General features: G+C 35.3%; 1 protein-coding gene across 2 annotated transcripts in view; it reads right to left on the bottom strand.

Moving 5' to 3' along the window:
- The window catches only part of LOC129239691 (teneurin-a), a 335619-nt gene that overhangs the window by 76817 nt on the left and 237529 nt on the right, over positions 1 to 21273 (bottom strand). Inside the window, exons 9-11 of one of the 2 annotated variants that reach the window (XM_054875401.1) lie at positions 20362 to 20508; positions 12058 to 12265; positions 8014 to 8040 (exon numbers count right to left, since the gene is read on the bottom strand). In XM_054875401.1, the coding sequence (XP_054731376.1) occupies positions 8014 to 8040; positions 12058 to 12265; positions 20362 to 20508 (382 nt within the window). The remainder of the gene's footprint in view (positions 1 to 8013; positions 8041 to 12057; positions 12266 to 20361; positions 20509 to 21273) is intronic. The other variant, XM_054875402.1, reaches the window with a different exon arrangement.

Genomic DNA, 21273 nt, shown 5'->3' with positions numbered 1-21273 from the left:
ATACAAATACACGCGTGCAGAAATAAATGGACAAGGGCTCGCTCACTCACACGAAAGCCACTTGATTCGCTTTTAATCTACTTTGCAATTATTTAAATTTGATGTGTGCACACATTTCCATTTCTATTTCTATTTTTCATTTCAATTTTCACTCGTATTGGTTTTGTTGTTGCTTGCGTTTTAAATATTTGCTCCTTGCATTAGCATTTGCATTTTATTTTTATTCGACTGCAAGCAAATAACAATGGCACCTACCACTCACACACCCACACACATACACTCACACGTACTCATATTAGCGAGTGCTGCCCCAGCTGACGCGTCTGCGTTGCTTCTACTTCGGCGTTTTGTTTATTTGCATGTTTATGCAACCGCCCGCCGCGCATCCGTCCACCTAACAGCTCTTGGTGGCACTTTTGCGAGCATATTTCGTAACAAATGCGATTTTATGCGCTTCGTTTTTTTATTTTTCATTGACGGCGGAGTGCTGCGTTTCGTTTTTTAGCAGTTGTGCTGTGCTCGCATATGCCGCAGTGTGCTGGTGTATGCGGCGCACTCAAAGTGCCGGAATTATGCACTTTTATAGTGATGATTTGGCGTTTTTACACTGCATACAAATATAAAAAAATAAGCTTTTTCATTTCTCTAAATGGCTTTCAAACGCTGCTTTCCGCCGCTAAACTAAAAAGTGCTGGTAATGTATTATTTCTAGTTTCGCAAATTTCCATTTTATTAGTATCTATTATTTTTTTATATCAGCAGAGATTAATGCCCATTTTGTAGTGAATTGTGGAACGGAGAGTTTTGTGTGGCATTCGATTACCAACGGACATAAAAAATATTTTACTTCGTCTATGAACCGAAATAGCTGCAGTATGGCAGCCATAGGTGGAACAAAAATTGCGAATTGAGTTATGTGAATGCGTAAACAGTTGCAAATCGATTTAAACAGATTGGTGAAGAATTTTTATTTTAGCACAAATATCAGAATTTCGCAAACGAAGTCTTCAGTAAGTCATTTATGACTTTGTTTTAGTTGAAAATTGCATGAATGAGGAACCAATTACCTATAATAAAATCCATATATACACACACATACACACTCACACACATAACACCAGGGCATTAATTTTGTTCCTTTTGCATTCTTTTACTCTATTCCAGCATTTGAAGGCATAGGTTTGTGGATTCATATTTCGATATTTTACCAAAAGCCAAAAATATACAATTTTACATTTCTTCATCTTTTTGCAGAAACTTTCCTGAGATGTCGGCTTTGCACGTACATTCATGGACATTGAAATTCGGACACTCATGCAATTTTTGTTGTATTTTTCCGTACTTGAAACCTGTGTCGAAATTAGGTTTAATAATGGATTTAATAATAATATGAAATTACAAAAAAAATAAATATTTATATGTACAGTCTATCTAATGGAAGCGCGATCGGCGCATATCAAGCTTATAGTTCCGTTATAAAAAATGTTAAATGCTGCTAAATTCGAAATTTAGAGAAATTTAGAAATCGCACGTTGTTTTTAGAAAAGGAGTTCCGCACATGAAAAACGATTTGAAGCTGCGTTCCTATGGGCACACCCTATAGGTTCAAAAATGTTAGGCCTATTTGTAGCAAAATATTTGAAGAAGTCAAAGACGTTCATAAATGAATGGGTGCAGCGGTATGCCGAAACTAAATACGTTGTCGACTTTCCCGGACGAGACCCAAAAACCAATACCTCTCCAAAACATAATTAGAAGATCATTGATTTGTTTGTAAAGCAGTCGTTGCATTGAGCTGAATTATTTTTATGAAAAAGTAGTGTTAATACAGGGTGGCTGATGAAAGCCGGTACCAAAAAAAAATTGAATAACTTTTTTTCTTTTTAAGTTATCTGTTCCATTTTTATTTTAATTTGCAGATTGATCTTTAAAATTTGTTAAAATGGATAACTGGGACACGCAAACAAGAATTTGGATAGTCCGCCGCTATCACGCACTGGAGTCCGTAGTTTTGGTACAGAGAGAGTACAGGCGGATGTTTGGCGGCGATCCCCCGAGCAGATGCACCATAATGAGACTGGTGAATAATTTTGCTGAGCAAGGAACAGTCGCAAGAAGGCCTTATCATCGAAACCCACCAGTTCGGACGGAGGAAACGATCGCTGCTGTAGCTGCAGCTATACAAAGCAATCCAAGGGTTTCAACAAGAAGCTTATCTGCTCAACTTGGTGTCAGCCGACAGTCTTTGCAAACAATAATGCACAAAGATTTAGACTTATTTCCCTACAAAATTCAAATGGTTAACAAACTGAATGCAGCACACTTGCCGATTCGCTTGGAATTTTGCCAGAAGATCCTGCAAATGGTGGAAGAAGACCAAAACATGTTAAACTGCCTTTTCATGTCTGATGAGGCCCATTTCGATTTAAACGGCAATGTGAACAAACAAAATTGTCGAATATGGAGTACTTCTAACCCACAGATACTCCACGAGGCGGAATTGCATCCTCTTCGCGTGACAGTGTGGTGTGCGGTTTCTTCACGCTGTATTGTCGGGCCTTATTTTTTTGAAGAAAATGGTCACACCGTTACGGTTACTGGAGACCGTTATTTGAAAATGCTGAAAGAATTTTTCTATCCAGAACTACGCCGAAAGAGAATTCCTTTCAACTCTGTGTGGTTTCAACAAGATGGGGCAACGTCTCACATAGCCCAGACTGTTATGACAGAGTTGCGACGAAAATTTCCAAATAAACTGATTTCAAGAAACTCCGAATTTCGTTGGCCCCCCAGATCGCCTGACCTTACTGCACCTGACTTTTTCTTGTGGGGTTTATGTAAACAAGAAGTTTATAAAACAAAGCCAACAAATTTGGATGAACTAAAACAATCCATTCGGGCAACAATTGCGGCTATTCCTGTCGCAACTCTCAAAACAGCAATGAACAACTTTTTACTAAGATGCCGCACTTGTGTCAACGAGCATGGGGGGCATTTAAATTCAATTATTTTTAAAACTAGTTAAGCTACATTTACTAATATTTAATAACCTTCAACTTGAAAAAAAAATAAATGAATTCCATACACTAAAAAAAAAGTTATTTGAGTTTCTTAATGTAGCGAAATTCATCAGCCACCCTGTATATCCGAAGGCACAATTTGAGGATGTCTACGTGCAGAAGACCTTAAATTCCGGAGCGCATAGGAAAAATCGCTGCTCTCCTTATATCACATTGAAAAAAGACTTGCACGAACTGAGACAATTTCGGAATTGGGGAAACGTAGTATTCATGGATGAGTCTTTCTTTTGGGCGAATAGTTACATACATCAGTCATAGTGTTCTGCTGATAATCGAAAACTTCAACAAACTGTTAAACATCCAATTATTTGTGTTTGGAGCCAATTTTAATGCAGTTTCGATGAATAAAATTGACCATAAGTCATTATTACTATCAACTGCGAAGATGTTTGGAAGAACTAGCCAACCGTGGATTTTACAAGAAGAGAACGGTTCCAAGTATCGAAGCCGAAGGTGCGTAGATTGGACAGGAAAATGGGATTGATTTGTTCGATTGGCCCAATCGGCTGATTCCAACCCCATTGAAAATGTTTGAGTTAAAGGAAAGGAAATATTGGACGCTCAAGTAGCAATCACATCACAAAATTGATTGATTTGAAGTCGATAGCCTCCACAACTGGCACAGAAATTAACACAAAGTATGTAAAGCCAATCTAGCTAATGGTGATTGTACATTTTATTGAATATATTGCCTTATAACAAATAAAATAAGTCCGTACAATGCAATTTGTTAGAATCGAATCGATCAAACAGTTTCCAAGTTATGGCGGTCACGCTTCCATCAGGCAGACTTTTCAATTGCAGCGTTATTAAAAAATTATAACTTATTTATTAAAACAGTTTTTAGTGGATTTTTAGGGCTGTATTTTTGCTCTTTGAAAGTTTAAATTTAGTTTACTAATCTTACTTTAGCACTAACTACACAAAGAGTGTAGTTTTCGCGACGTAAGCTCAAAATTTTAGTTTATTATTTTAGTTTTTTTTTCGTTTTTTACGGCTCAACATTTTTCTACGCTACTGTCATTTGATTGTTAGCCTGGAAAATTTACTTCTACCAGACTAACCACTCCAAGTCTATGCAATTTTTTTCTAGATTCATTTTACACTATACGAAATATTTTATAGGTGAGTTAAAATGCTTTGCTTCAATAAACCTGTGTTCACTATAATAGGAGCGCGACATATTGCAAAGTTTTGACTATTTATTGAATCTGGTAGTAGTAGTTTAAACTATTTATAGTCCCGAACTATACTCAAGATTCCAAAAGACTCAATAAATTTTCATTGAAATTTCTCACTTTTTATATTGAATTCTGGTATAATAAATTGCTAATGGGGTTGATTTTGGCCAATTTTTCTTTTCTTCTCCATTTCAAAAAATGTCGCCCCTCGTCTTATGGAAGAAAATACATAATAACGTCAATCAAAAAACTATCAAAAATCAGCGCGAACTTCGAATCACTTCAAACTGACCCAATATTTTACCAACATTTAATGGGCTACCAAACTGTGTACTTCAAATATTTTTTTCAAATACTTTAAAATTTTGCAGAAATATTTTTATTTTTAAAATTATGTATCAAGTTTAAAACTTGCAGTTGCTTGATTTTTGTTGAAGTACGAACTATTTCTGTTGCAGTACACAAAAAGGAAAAAAAATCCATAAAAATTATATTAAATAAACTCTGCAATACGGCGCTTCTACTATTGCGAACACTGGTGTATGAATAAAAACATTTCTTTTCAGCAGATTATGCAGCCCAACGGAAAATGTTGGGGCAGTTCACAGTTACTTAAGCGCAAACAGTCTGTCATCGCGGCATTTGCCGATTACCATGGCAACACAACAACAAAATTTATACACTTGCCAGACCATTTGCACTGTGAATCGCTTTGTTGTATTTAGTGCTTCCATTGACACGAGCATCGACATTTTGAACTTGACTGAATATAAGAATAGAATTCACTTCATGCAGTAAAGTCGTTTAGTGTCAGAGTTGTTACCCTTCTTCCTCTCTTTATATTGACATGGCTACATTTTTGTAAATTTATTGTTAATTGTACAGCAAATTTCCAACGCTTTAGTCATTTGCATCGAAATCTACAAACAGTTATATTACTTATTTTGGTTTATGAGCCTACGGAGCCTATTCGACGTCTGCTTCATAACACCCTGTCCAATTTGCCTGAATACACGAATATATTTGGAAATATGTGCATAAGTGAATTTGTATTTGTTTTAATAACTAATTATTTTGCTAGTATTTTTATAAATTTACTTCTAGATTCGTTGCTTTTTTACAAATGTCCGTTGTGACGTGAAACTTATCGTAAGCTTTATTTTGGTCTTAACTTAAAATGAGATTTGTGTTTTTCTAAAGCTGTGAAAATGCACGAAAATAAAAACTCGTTTTGACGAAAAAGAAAAGGAAGAACTAACAAACTAAATACTTTTTAAATTATAAGATTTTCAGTTTTTTCTCAATTTTTAATATTTTTTTTTTTTGGTTTTTGTGTAGCAAATGGTAGCTACTACGTTTTCGTGTGGGGATGTTGGATTTGGTCGTGGGTTGCATGACTTGTGGTTGTATGTGTGTAGGTATGGGAGTGTGCGTGTAGGGGTGGTGGTGATAAACAAATGATTTTTAGACGCAGACAATTGGGAAAGTGAAGGGTTTCGTGGTTATTTGTTGTTTTTTATTGTTTAATTACTTTGGTATTTGTTTTTTGCTGTTTTTTATTGATTTTACAATCAAATTTGTTTGGTTTTTATTATTTGTGTTATTTTATTTAAAGTATTATTAATTTATATTAACATGTAAGGAAATTCGTTTCGGGGTTAGGCTGTGGCACATACATATAAGGGCTTTGGATAGTTTGTTTTCACATTTATCTCTGTTGTAAGACTTTTTAAACTAAAATTTTACGCATTTTCTGTTTTGTTTCGTTTTTCTAACTTTCCTTTGAGTTTTTTTATATTTGATATATTCTGTTGTACGTTCACTGAGAAAGTGTAAAAAAATTTTACCCTAAAAACTGAAGAAAAATTTACAAAAACTTTAAAGGTGATTTCAATTTTGTTATGTGGTAAAAAGCACGAAAATTAAGTAAAAAGTGTAAGAACAAATATTTTGTATAAAAAATTTTAAATTTAAACTTGGGAATGAACCAGATAAAATTAGTTTCTCAAGATAGTTCCACTTCAGCGCCAAGGGTTCCATTTCAGCTATCTGGCGGAGGCAATTTTTACGCTGCGACTTTTAAAAAATTATTGCGAAATATTAAAAAAAAATATATATATTTTCTTTAAAAGGATTTGAAAATTAACTACTGCCAGTCTTGGTTTGTAATTTAGGTAGAATTTTTTTTAATGTCTTTTTTTTTATTTATTGCAAACGTAGAGGTTGCAGTAACCTCTCGTTTATGGCGATGCTTGAACAAAATTATTTTTATGGGTGTCCTTGGAAATGTGGCGCAATCAGAGCAAGCAAAGATTGGCGTAAAGTTTCCATTTCCTTAAATATTGTAAGTTTTTACTTCCTTCTCGCATTTTATATGCAACCGACAGTTCAGCTACACTACGACGAAATCCTTAAGTTTATAGGCTAAATCAAAAAATTAATTCTGTATATTTTCGATAGTTAAGTTGTCATGAAATAATGGGCAACTAGTCATTTAAATATTTTTATTACAAAATGGATATTTCATGAATTTCGCCATTTGATATCCAGTTAAGAAAACTTTTATTTTCAGTAAAATCGAAGAAGTTGAAGTAAAACCGCAAGTTAGTCGCGCCAACAAGTGCAGGTTCTTCTGGCATAAATTTTAGAGCGGAACTATCTTAAAAAAATTATTTTATCTTAGAACAAACTCCAAACTGTGAAGAATGCCATAAGTTTCTACTTTTATACAAAAAAAGGACGAGGTTCAAAAATTATGTATATTTTTATAAAGGAAAATAAATTACGAGTTGGACGACGTGAGTTGAATAAATTTCGTGAACTTTTTTGTTGTTGTAATTTGATAATATGTACATTTCAGGCATAGTAGTTTACTGCATAATGAGTGTATGAATATAGGAAAAAAGTAAATAAATGGAACAACAATACCGGAGCACACAGCAGCCAAGGAGCTGCTTCGGCTTCAGCCAGAAAACACTGCACTCCTTAGCCACTTTGCTCACCGAATGATATTCGATTGGTTGACAAAATGTGGTTAATTGATGTTAGTGAAGCTTAATGATGCTCAAAACAAAGAAACCCAAAAACAAAGTAAGAAAGTACAAAAAATATAACTAATAACTGAACCACAATTCGAATTGAATTAACAGAATACACATAGACACGTACACATACAACAAACAACTCTAATATATAATAATAATAATAGGTAATAATTGTAATAGTAGATAATAACAGTCACAATACCAACTGTGGAATATTGAAATATCGCATTTAGTTGCATAGTTAACGTCTAAGAATGAAGGCATTCGTCCGCGAATTACACACACACATAGAGAATCAAAAATGTTTATTTACAATTTGCTGCTTCCAGCGTTTTTGTGTTCTTTTCTGTGTGTTAATTAATTATTATTTTTTTTTTTGTTTTTTTTTTTTTGTTTTGTAACAGAAGAGCGCAATCAAATTAAATTCAATACATATGTATGTATATATGTATGTTTCTGCAGAAAATCGAATATCTTGAATTTTGAAATATGTAATTGGAGCAAAGTTCGTCAAAGCAACACAAAATATTTAAAAAGCTGCTAACTTTTTTGCAATTTTTCGGGTTGTTTTGGTTTTCTGTTCTTTGGAAACGAAGTACAATTACGAAATGAAAATAAAAAGTGTTGATGCTGTTGGCGGTTTTGTATTTCCCGTGTAAGTTTTGGACGCAGTGCCGATTTCCCAGACAGGCGCAAGTGTCAACTTACCAAGGCGTGAATGAGCTCCAGAAGAGACTTTTCGGATGAATTTTCATAAATCACAATTCGAGTGTTTGTTGGTTAATGGATGGAGCGGCGGTTTTTCAGTCAATCGTTGAATTTTGTTCATTTTTTATGATTTTCGCATACATAAATGCGCGGTGGTGTTTTTTTATTGTTTTTTGGTTTGGTTTTTTCCGTATTTTGTTTTTTGTTTTTGGGTTTTGGTTTTGTGTTTAATATTTTCGCATTTCGTGCCGAGCAGCCGTAAAGCGACAAAAGGGTACACAGACATGTATACAATAAAAAAGACAGGACAAAAATCGAAAACAAAAAGAGACAAAGAGACAAAATATAGATATTTAGAATATTTAGTTTTTGCTTTTCAATATTTCATCTGCTTTGCGTGATATTATTTTAGTTATTGTAGGTTTTCATATTCCCTGTATAGTCTATCACCAAGTGCAGTGACACATCTTCACCCACAATGAACTTTCAAAAACTTAAATATTTGCGAGCAAACCAACAAACGAAACGAAATTGAAAATTTTAAACACTCAGATACTTTGAACGAAAAATTGAAAATGAAAATTTACATTTGACAAATACACATAAGGGCAATGACGGACTGTCGCACTGGCACGCAATGTCTTCTCATTCGGCGTTTAGTAGTTCTTATCTTTAAATGCCTTGAGAGTTTTTTAATTTCAACAGAATTTTTCGAGACTTGGTTTATTGGTTAGTATTTTGTTAATAGAATTCATAAGAAAAATCTCATTCTTATACAATATTCATATAAAAATCAACATTGAACGCAAACATAAGAACTCATAACTTGGACACGCACATTTAAAGTAACAAAATCGAACAGAAACATAAACGAAAAAACAAAACGAAAAAAAAGAAAAATAATAGTAATAATTGTGAATTTATTGGGGCTTACAAAAGTGAAAGCAAAGTTCTTAACAAAAACAAAAACAAATGTATGCGATACAAAAATGCCTTAGTTACACTTCAAAGCTGCTAAAACGTCAATTCAAAAATAACTGTATTTTTTCATTTTGTGTGTTTTGCTATTTGTATTTTATGCTGGAAACTCATTTTTGTTGTTTTGCCATATTTTTTGAATTTAATTTTATTAAAAACTAAGCACTGGCTTAAAAGGATACTAAACATTTTCGCTTTTCACAAAATATACCTCCATAGTCATTTACGATCTTACTTGAATAGCTTACAGGTAAACACATACGCATGTATGTTTGTATTACATTTACATATAGATTTGGATTAGATGAAAACGAAACATAAATAAATAACAACAACAAAAAAGTACACTCTTTGCAACGGTAGCAGAACTTTCTGCCGCCTACTGTTCAGCACTTCCCCAAAACAATGGAAGTTTCTAAGAACTAAAATTCATTTCGGATGAATAATTAACTAAAGCAACATTGAAGACTTCTAGCTTTGTCTGCGAACTTAAGACGAAATACCACCACAAAAGAAAACCAACTTAGGAAAAAGCAAATTAAAAGTAAATTACATCTGCTACTGCCTGGGGTTGCTCTAATTAAATACCTAAAATATAAACACTAAGGGGTTTCTCAATAAGGCTGTGCTATCTCAGGATTGCCATATCGGCCATTTGAGAAACTCTATTGGACAGCTTTATTTATAAGTTCCCAACTGTCTCGAGATGAGTTTGAAAAATCAGCTGTTGGTTAGTTGGAAAGCTCAACAAATAATGAGAAGCTAATAAATGTCGCAGATGTTCTTGATTGGTTACTTCTTCCACAAATGAAGGGATCTTTATGTGAAACTTTTCATCTGGCAAAAATACGTTCCAAGATTTAGCACTGCTTGGCGAGGGGTGGGCGCTGTTAGACAATTTTTTTTTTTTATTATTTTCACTTCTTCTCGCCACAGTGGCATGCGAATGTGAGACAACCGCAAACGAAAAAGCGACGAAAATTCGCTACGTCTGAAACAACGTTCGGAGCAAGAGCGTAGAAGAAATTATATACAAACGCAAATTGCATGGAGTAAGCCTCAAAAAAAAAAAAAAAATACCTAAATTTGGGGCTTTATCCCATAAATAGGACTCGTTATAAAAGCAGACATTTTTCGTTCCATAAGAATATAATTGAATTGTTTTCCGAAACGTATTTCTTTAAAGGCACAGCAGGCGAGAAATATAAGCAAATGCGGTTATAGTAACACAACTTTAAAGTGGCACATTTTTACGAAATATTTAGTTCACGCGGAAGCTGGACATTCGTCAAGTGATTAGTTCATTTTCACATATTTTAAACTTAGCGGAAATTTAGTGGATTGAGAACTCAACTCCTACAACATAACGAACCACTAGAAATAAATTCGAAAACGGAAAAGTCAAATTAAACTCTTTGAACAAACAAATCTTGAATACGAAACTACAAAAGATGCTTGAAATGTTTACAGTATCAGTTTGCTAAATCCTAACGATTTCATAAATTTATATTAAAAATACATACACATAAATATTGGCTGGATGTAGTTGTAGTAGTTTGCCGGATATATCTAAGAGAAAACTATTACATTCGGAAGCGCTATGGCCAAATCTCCAATAAATAATAATGCGCTTAAAAGTATGCAACGGCAAAGCTAATCTCTCTGCGAGTAATTTTGATACAACAATAGAATTTCCAAACCTTATGGAGATTTGGCTAGCGCGACGTTTAAAAATATTCTGATAGCTTTTCTGCAATTTTTAATAGCCCCGAAAGTATGCAACATATCACACTGCAACTTCTGGGTATGGAGAACTGCTCTCTCACTACTGCGTAAACGGCTGGAGTTTTGAAAAAAAAAAATCATTATTATCTTAAACTGCGCTCAATGTAATATATTTTCTTTTTCCAAAATCTTTATTTTTTTGGTTTTGTTTCGGTATAAGGTTATGTTTTTCGTGACGTTTAACAGGGTGAGACGAACACAAGGAGGTAAACACTAGACAACACACATACTCAATGAAGTGCTATCATTATTTCGCTTTGGAGTTTTTTTTTGTTTTTTTTGTATTTTTCCTTTTAGAAATAACAAAAAAAAATGCGAATGTAATTTAACAAATAAAAGCTATAAACAAAAACAAAGTTAGAACAGAAATTATTCGTGTTTGAAATCGGTAATCCTACAATAGGCAAGAAAAGAAAAAGCTCAAATAAAAGCTTACTTTTACATTTACTTTATTTGTTTTTTTTTTTTTTGTTTTTTTTTTAGTTATTTTTTTTTTGGAAACGTGTAGCTCTGTATTGAAAATAAAATAAAATTCAAAATGTTTTTCAAATAGAAAATCGAAAGCAATTGGTAAGTAAAACGAACGCAGTAAAGCGAACAAAAATTGTAATCAAAATATGTAAAAAATTGAAAAACTTATCCTTCGGATAGTAAAAAATTTCTTTTTTTTATTTTTCCAACGCATAAAATGATAGACTCATTGAGGGGAGTGGGTGAAGGATTGTGGGAATGTGAGCTTGGGTTTTGAATATTTTTTTTCATTGAATGTGTTTCAACTAAAACTTAAAACATTTGCGAAATAGCCTTTCGGTACCATTTTTCAACGCGTAGGGTCCAGGCTAATTCACAAATTGGAAATTTAATTGAACGAGAAACAGAAAAGTTAAATGAACACTTGTACGTAATATGTAATTTAAATTGAAATGTGAAAATTTTATTTTTGCGAAGTTGATTTGAGCTTTTTCTCTTCATTGCGCCATAATTATTTCATTATTTTCACACACATCTTAAATATTCGCAAATTAAGAATATCTCTAAATTCAAATAAATATATTTTTTAATTCCCGCTCGCAACTAAGTAAAGCTTCTGGGGTGCAACCGTAAACTAGGACTTATGCTAGTGATAAAATTGTATTTGTAATTTGGAAATTAGATAGATTTAATTATTTTGTAAGCATTCCCTGGCTACAAAGTTCTTAAAAGCTAAGCGAGAAAAAGTCTACAGCCTAACTAATTGGGTGTTGGTAATGTAAGTGTGTATGTGTGAACGGCAGTACTCACTTTTCGCTGTACTCGTCCATGTGTGCGTACGACTGCACCGAGTTCTCTTCAATCAGAAACTTGACACGTTGATAGAAGGATGCGGTCACCGAGGGTGGCTGCTTGCGCAGGAGCACCTCCACTGGATCGTTGGAGGACAGGCACATGATGTGTTCCGCACAAGCAGGATGCGAGCAACATTCGCTGTCCGAGCAATCAGTCATACCGTCTGAAAAGAGAGAAATCAACAGCTATGAGCGACAGGTGAGAAGCGGTGATGAGTGTAGCTTTAAAAAAGGAAATGCCGATCAATCAACTTAATTGACACTTGCAACGGAGGTTGGTTCGATTGGATCAGTAACACAAAAACTAGAGTTGGCGTGAGAGGGACTGCAAGCTGAAATTCATAAATCGCGACTAATGAGCCTTGCTTTAGATGTCTGCCAGCATCAGGCGCAATACTTCGCATCCGTAATCGGAGGTCTGCAAATTAGCATCAACATAAAGACACTCCACCTTTCGTCCGATCTGGAGCTTATTTGTGAAAATATTCTGCCTGTACGGCATATGAGCCAATTTGCTGTAATTCTCCCAATTTCCGTTTTACATTCCTTTTGTGTTGCTCGCTTCATTTTTCTAGCCAAGAATGAATTGAAATTTAACCCCTTTTAACACATTTCAGTCGCCACTTCGCTTGCAAGTGTGTGCGTGCCTACTTCACAAATAAAACATGTTTCACCTATAAACGAGGATATGCATGTATGTGTGACGATGTCTTTTCAGTCCTTTCATTGTTTCACAAGGCGGCAACATATTGCTACCTCATATTGTCACAGTCGTCAAAACAAACACACACCCACTTACACACGCGGAATGCTTCTTGGTGCGAGCAGAGTTGCAGATATGCGGGTTTGAGGAATTACTCGGTTGGCAGGTAAGCGTTCGGCTGGCGTGCATTCTTTGATCCTTGGAAATATCTTGGACGTTCTTCTCGATTTTTTCCCCAGCAAAAGTACGCACTCCAAGACTTCTAGTGCTGCAAATATTGAAACATTCTCAAGTGGCGCTCGAGCAGCTTCGTTTTGTCCTTCTGTTCTTCTGTCGTGCTGTTGTTGTTTCCTTGTTTACCTTTCTTCTGCATTTATTTGCTTCACCCCCACTTCCATTCATTCATCAACCCAGTCATTCGCGCAGCGAGAGTGACGACAGTGGCGACAGTAAAAGTATAAAAGCAGCAACAAAATGCGAATGCTAAGTAGCTGTACGCTTTTAAGTTGATTTCAATATCCGTTTATTTCCTCCTCCTCGCTGATTTTGCTCCATTCAGAACTTGCTTTTCAAAGGCGCATGGAAATCGTAATGTTCTATGACACTTGAGGCTCACTTCCTCCCTCATAGTCCGCCTCGCCTTTCAGTTTTGCACTCGCTTCTTCATCGCTCTATTTTATTTACCTTTTGGAATTGTTGCATAAGGCTCTTATTGTTGTTGCTTTTATTCCTTTTATTTTTTATTATTGTTAAACTCAACGAATTGTTTATAATCAAACTGCAGTGACGATCCAGGAAAAAATAAACGTAGAATATTCAGGTAGATTTGTGCCAAAGTTTGTGTGCTTTTCCAGCTGACTTTTTTTTTTTGTTTTTGTTTTTTTTTAGATGATTGGATGATTTCAATTGTCAGTACAAGACTTTTCTTGCGAAGCAGCTTCACATATGTTTGGATGAGCTCCTTCAAGACTATTTGTTTGGATACGGATGCAAATAAAGCAAAATAAGAAGAATCACACACCCATACAAACAAAGATGTACAGTTTTCCTTCAGACTCTACCAATGATTCGTTGCTCGCAGATACATTTTATCACAGTAGTTGCGAGAACAGTCCCCGGCATTGACATACTATACATTCGTCAAGGAAAAATTTTATAAGATATAATAGTAAATTTCATTATTGCATAAAATATTAATGCCATTGTCTGGACCTCAAATCGAAACCCGTTTCCAACTGTGTGAATATAAGTTGATATATTAATTGACACCCCCAAAAAAATTTTCGCTCCTGAAAGCTGCAACACAACTCGAAAACTGATCGGAAAAATGTAGGCTTTGTTAGTGATACACAACAACAAAAAGGGTCTAAGTTAATTTCATGACTAAGTTAAAATTCAGATTTCTATTGACAAGTTCCGGGTAGAAGATCAATTGAGTATAAACCATACGAAATAATTATAAGACCAACTAAATTCCTCATATTTTTCTCATCGCTTTAGGGCTAAGAATTTATGTTTTCAATATTTAAAATCTTAATGATAACTGTTTTAAAAATATCGAAAAATATCCACACATTTCACAAAACCTAAATTAATTATTAAAAAAAAGTTAGAAACAGAACAAAAAAAGAATAAGACCAATATTTTTATATTTAAAATATACAAGTAAAACTCTCGAGGTTATTTTATAATTTGGACCTTAGTACTTTGGTGGATCCTACTTTGATTATAACTTATTGAAGTGGTCGAGACATCGATTTGATTAATTTTTTTATCATTCGACATTAATCGCTCTTCTATGGCTTTAAGCAGTGGGAAACTGACTTCCATTTTTGAAAACCGATTGAGAAAGTATTGCGCATACATTTTCGATTAAGTTGAGGTCAAGGCTGCAGTCAGGCCATTTTAAAATTGGTATTTTTATCACTGCCATAAACTCTTTCGTTGCTTTGGAAGCATGAACAGCTGCGTTGTTATGCTGGAAAGTCCACTGCTCATCGAAATTCATCATCATCATTGTGGCACTTACAGCTCGGGGTGTGCCAGAGCTTCCTTTATAATGTCTCTCCATATGTCTCGATTTACTGCATCACTCCTCCTAGAATTTATGCACCGTAGGTCTTCTTGGATATCATCAATCCAACTTCTTGGGGGTCTTGTGCATTTTCTACTGCACACCGTTGAAGATCTTCTTCGTTATCCTGCTGTCGTCCACATCATCGAAATTACCATCAGAAGAAGTAATGAATACTTAGTTTAAGAAACACTGCATACTTCACACTATTCATTTTTGTGGATATGCAGAATATAGGCGTTTCGCCTTTGACACTAAGGGCTGCCCAAACCATGACAGAGCCTCTTCCGAGATTACAAAACATTTTCTCTTTCCTTTTCTTGCGTTGGATGCCAGCACATTTAGGAACCATCTGTTCCGTCCATTGATTTTATTTTTTTCATCGGAAAAAATTACTCCATCCCATTCATCTTCTTGAAATCGGTACTTTTCTGCATATGCCAACTTGGCTTGTCTGTGCCGTGTGGTTAATTTAGGTTTAGGTACCCGTTTTACATATTCGCCTGCAAAATTTATTCACACGACGGGTAGTAACTTCAAAATTAAGGGTGTATTTAATTTCAGCAGGCTATTTGATCTATTGATAGCTAAATATTTGATTTCCCTAAATTTGATTTTCTACCACCTCTTTTGATATATCCGTACTTTTCTTTCAAATGGAAAAATGAAAAGCCACAGTTGGCTTCTTTTTAATATTGAAGCTATCTCTCGCATTGTAAGGACTCTCCCTCCATGCTAAAATTTTGTCCGTCCGCAAATTCAGACACGGCTTTTCGGCGCCGCATGTTTTTTATTTCTGAACCAAAGCAACCACCTAAATATGAGAACGAGATTGAGCGATCGAAAGCACTTCGAATATAATAATTTTAACGTAATGACTTACATTTGAACTTTTAAATGAAAAACAAACGAAATTTTTTCTATTATTGCTTTAGTAGATATCATCACAATCATATTAGTGTAGGGATACACCTCGTATTACAAAATAAATAGCGCTTTTTACAGATGGAAATCAGCATCGCATATTTTCTTATATATATTTTTTACACAGTCCAACAATTTTACAAAAATGTAACTCAACGCGGGCAAACGCTAATAATTATGAAGGAGGAGCTCTATCAGACCAACTTTGGCGAAAATAGTACTAGTCCAGAGCAAAGTGTATTAAAAAAGTGTGCCCGATGTTGCCCTGTAATCTTAAATACTTTTTTGTCCAAAGAGCCATATGGGACGCATTTCTCTATACAATTTCGAACAGATTTTTTGGTATGTTACGAGTACTCAAACACTACTATGGTGTTCACATGTGGCCCATTGAACGCGGTCAACAAAATTGTTCGTCTTACGTTCATGAGTCACATATAAATCATAAAATAAAATAAGTAAAATATTACGAATCTATATGAAATTATTTATGAAAATTATATATTGCGACATAAATAGCGTATCAAAAGAAAACAACAGTGGACGTGGAGCATTCACCAAATGGATTGCACTAATATGTGGATGGGAAAGTTGCTAAGTAACCTTATTTTAACAAATAAAAATAACTTTTGTTTTCTTCAGGTGGCTTGTTTACATATCTCTTGTGTCTCTTCCAAATCAATCCATGCGTAGTCAATTATAAAACACACACATCTACACGTAAAACAAGCAGATATATTTTTTGGGTTTTGCTTTGGCTTTTCTTTTTCAATTTGCTGATTTATTTTTCAATCTTTTGCGTGGGTCAGTTTTCAGAGGGCGTCGACGAAAAACTTTCAAATGTTTTCTTTATATCCAGAAGCCAAAGAGGGTATCAAGCGACTTTGGCACACTTTATTAAAACAATTTGATCCACAGTAGTACTAGCAATTAATTGATCGAGAATATCAGGTAGAGAAGGACATAAAATAAATTTTTTGTCCTAAGAGTTTTGGAGTAGAATTTGACGAGAAATTTATTGTTATTTTTCATTTTTTAAATTAAATTTCAATCCCCCTAATTTCTTGATAATTTTGAAAGGTCATTAAAAAAAGGAATTATATTTTGCAGAGAAAGGAACATTTCATGCCGAAAATTTGAAGGGGTTAAAGTATGTGCTTTCGAAAGCTTAGTTCAAGCGAATATTTACACATTTGGCATAGATACATAACACTTAGCGAACACTTACACTGAAAAATGAATTGGAAGTTATTTTTCCGGCCAAGAATGGTAGAATATACCTGGGCTGTACCTCACAATGTGAAATAAATATTAGGTGCGCAACTAAGTTCTCGTTGTTGGCCAATAGATGCCACCAGCAGTGTGTGCTAGTCGATTCTAGCATAACCTAAACGTCATAAACCAAGCTTAGACCTATGGTAAACAAACTGCTACGACACATTAGTGATTTTGTTTTGATATCATATACATACTTTTGATTTTGTGAAAATGTCTGATTTTGTGCCGAAGAATCGTCATTTGCGGGAAGTGTTGATTTTCCTCTTTCATTCGAAAAAAAACGGCAGATGAAGCCCATCGAGAACTACAAAGGTTATGGAGCTGCTGCTTTAAGTGAAACAACGTTCCGAGATTGGTTCCGTCGCCTCAAAGACGATGATTTTAATGTTGATGACCGTCCGCGTGAAGGAAGGACAAAAACCTTCGAAGACGCTGAGTTGAAGGCATTGCTCAATGAGGATCCGTGTCAAACGCAAGAAGAGCTTGCTTCAGTATTAGGAGCTACCCGTCAATCCATTTCCAAGCGATTGCACACTTTGGGATTGATTCATAAACAGGGGACTTGGGTTCCTTATGAGTTAAAACCAAGGGATGCTGAATGTCGTTTTTTCGCCTGTGAACAACTGCTCCAGCGGCAAAGAAGGAAGGGGTTTTCTTTATCGCATCGTGACGGGTGATAAAAATGGGCCCATTACAGCAATCCAAAGACCGGGAATGCCCGGTCATGCTTCTACGTCGTCGCCTCGGCCGAATATTCACGCTGCGAAAGTCATGCTACATATTTGGTGGCACCAAGTTGGTGTTATTTATTATGAACTGTTAAAACCAAGCGAAACCATCACTGGGGATCGGTATCGACTTCAATTGATGCGATTGAGCCGAGCACTGCGCGAGAAGCGGCGCAATACGCGGAGAGTCATGAAAAAGTGATTCTACAGCATGACAACGCTCGGCCTCACGATGCCAAGCCCGTTAAAGCCTACCTTTCAACACTGAAAGAGGAAATCCTACCCCACCCCCCATATTCTCCAGATATTGCGCCGTCCGATTATCACCTGTTCCGATCGATGGCACATGGTCTAGCTGACCAGCAGTTTCATTCATATGAAGACATCAAAACATGGCTTGATTCGTGGATAGCCTTGAAAGATGAACAGTTTTACCGCGACAATATACGAGATCTACCAGAAAGATGGGGAAAATTAGTAGCCAGCGATGGATAATACCTTCAATGACTCCCTTGTAACCATTTTTTCAGAATAAGATTATATTTTCATCAAAAAACAGCGAGAACTTAGTTGCTCACCGAATATGAATTATAATCATTGTTCGCAGACTTTCGCCGGTGGTGTATATGTTGACATACTTATACCTATATGAATGCATATAAAATATCTTTGTGCATTCTTTTAGGTGATTATTCGAGTGTTTTTTGTCACTTTTCGCACGCTTCCTGCACAAATATTCGGTTATTTACCTATTTTTGAATAGTTTTTTACTACTGTACATTAAAAGTATTGACAGCAGTAGCAGTGGGACATCGATAAAGGTATTTGTTATATAATTCTGTTTGCTCTATTCAAGCTCCATACGATGTGGGCGAGTTTGCACTTTGCCAAGATGTGAAAAGTTTGCTCAGCCGGTTTCTGTTGTTCTGTAGTTCGATTGCAAGCTGCAGTTCTTTGCTGTGCTTTCAAGGTGTTGGGCGTGCCTCGCGTTGCAACATATATTTAAGTACATATAGATACTCGTATATATGCCGTATGTGTATGTATGTCCTACTGCCTATTCGTGTTTTGTTTATTTGTTCTTCTGTTTCTTCTGTTGTTGGGTTGGAACTTTCTTGATTTATTGTTGGCTACAGTCCGCCTTTCACCTGCGAGAACCGCCGGCACATCCGGTTCTCTTGCAATTTGCTAGCCGGCATCAGCTACATATCCATAAGCACATATGTATGTGTGAGCTATAGTTTGACTGCTTTAGTGGCTTTTAATGAAATTGCACTTTTTTGTGTATGTGAGTATAAAGCCGAGTAATTTGGAAATCATATCCAATTCAAAAGTTGATTGATTAATGTAACTGCAATTGGCGTTGGCAAGTGCCACTAATTGACTTGCGCCCTTTTAATATTTTATGGATTTTCTATGATGTAGAAATAATATTAGGTTACTATAAAAGTAAATAACTTTGGGTTAGTAGATTAGTTAAAGATATTAACTATTTGGGAAGTTAAAACCAAATTGTACACACACAGAACCATATATGTGAAACGATTATCGACACTTTACGCTCAAAAATCGTATATGCCACGCCATTTCAAAGGCTTACAGTAATCCAGCACTTTTGCACTGCTTCTCAATTTCAAGGATCCTTTTACCAGAACGCTTCTCTTCAATGCTTTAGCTCGCCAAAACTCGAGTATGCCTCTTATCTGAAATAGGATTTGACGAAGCCTGAGAAATATTCTTCATTTCTGCAATTATCTCATTGTTTGGATAAAATCTTTTTCCCGCTAGGTACTCTTCAAATTGGGAAACAAATAGTAGTCCGACGGATCCAAGTTACAGAATTCTGGAGAGCAGGGGAGATATCAAACGAGTTGGAGGTCTATTTTCACTAATTTTGCCACCACAATTGGTGAGGCGATAACTGGTGTTCTGTTGTGGTGAAAAAAAAATCACTCGACTTCCGCGATTCAAACGAATGCCAAACACACAGAAATATACCGATCTGGCTCCAACTTGGTGTGTGTTCTTCCAAGAGATGCCACTAACAACATACCACCGATATCCGCCAGTAGTGACATCTCTCTGACTTTGCACGGACTCTTCAAACGACGCTCATAGTAGTTCCTTTGACTGATATGTATCAGTACTTCACGGCCGAATTAGCTTTGATGTACCCAGCAAAACCCTTCGTCTTCAGAATCAAATTTATCTCTATGCAGTCACAGCTAATTAAGTTTCTCATGCGCCGATTACCGGAGTCCTTTTGGAATATAATAAAATTAAAAAAATTAAACCTTGGCTTTTCATCTCCAAGATCTGCTTTAAAGCAGTCATTGACGCTCTGTACTACTAGTTTGACTTGCCCTTTTTTTATTTACTTATTTATTTATTTATTATTTTATTTTATGGGAGATGTCATTTACATATCCATACCATAGTTTAAGGTAAAATTTTAAACTTCTAATCTGTAAGGTATATCTTGTCACATACCGAACAAATCAAAATGAAATTAAACACGCAGGTGTAATAAATAGAAAAGTGTGCTTTACTCACCGCCGTCATTATCTATATTATCCTTGCAGTTCATTTCCAGCGCAATCGAGCAATCAGATCCAGCCCATCCTTCAATGCAATCGCAGCGATATTCGCCATTTTCCAGCGTACATTGGCCATGTCGAGAGCAGCCATTCTCACAACCCGCTAAAAATAGAGAGGCGGATATAATTTAGTTTGAAATTGAGAATAAAATTAAGGTTTCAGATTTACTATCAGGTTTGGTTATGTGGAGCTATAGTAGGGAAAAAGCTGGCATTTGGAAAATCTGATTCCAAATTCATCAAGAGTTAATATACGGGACGCCTTTAAGAGCGCTCGAACTTTGAAATTAAGTAAAATAAACTTTTTAACACTAGGTTTGCGGGTGTTGTTTAAATGCCTATTTTTACTGAAGTGAGCCAGTTTGAGTCATACAACAAAATTGAAGCTTCTTGCAAGAGAAAATACCAACTAAGTTGAAATAAAAGATTTATTAATAAAAATTTCATTGAAAACATTTTTTACATATAAACTCTGTTTTTGAAATACATTTTCCCCTTTCAAAGATTTCGCTGCCAAATGCTTGGACTTGACAATTCTTCCTTACGTCAGCACCATGAATTTTCGACATAGGAACGGAAGTGTTCTCGACAACGTCTCTATAGTTTTCTCTTAGCTCTTCAGCTAATTGGAATATAAGATTTTTTCTTAAGATCATTACTTAGGTGGTCTCTTTATATAAAATCCAAGCATTGATTGCTGCTAAATCTAGGATGTTATAGAAAACCTGTAGAAGCCATCTGCGTGAATTTGTTTTAAGGCTATATTTTCTGGTCTACTGGCCATGTTTATCCACGTACAATATATATTACTACTCGAAAATTCAGTGATATTGATTTCCTTCTCTATTTCACTTTCGTTTAGTTCCAC

Source organism: Anastrepha obliqua, chromosome 2 (genome assembly GCF_027943255.1).
Source record: "Anastrepha obliqua isolate idAnaObli1 chromosome 2, idAnaObli1_1.0, whole genome shotgun sequence".
Lineage (NCBI taxonomy): Eukaryota > Metazoa > Arthropoda > Insecta > Diptera > Tephritidae > Anastrepha > Anastrepha obliqua.
This window is presented reverse-complemented; position numbering and strand designations above follow the sequence as displayed.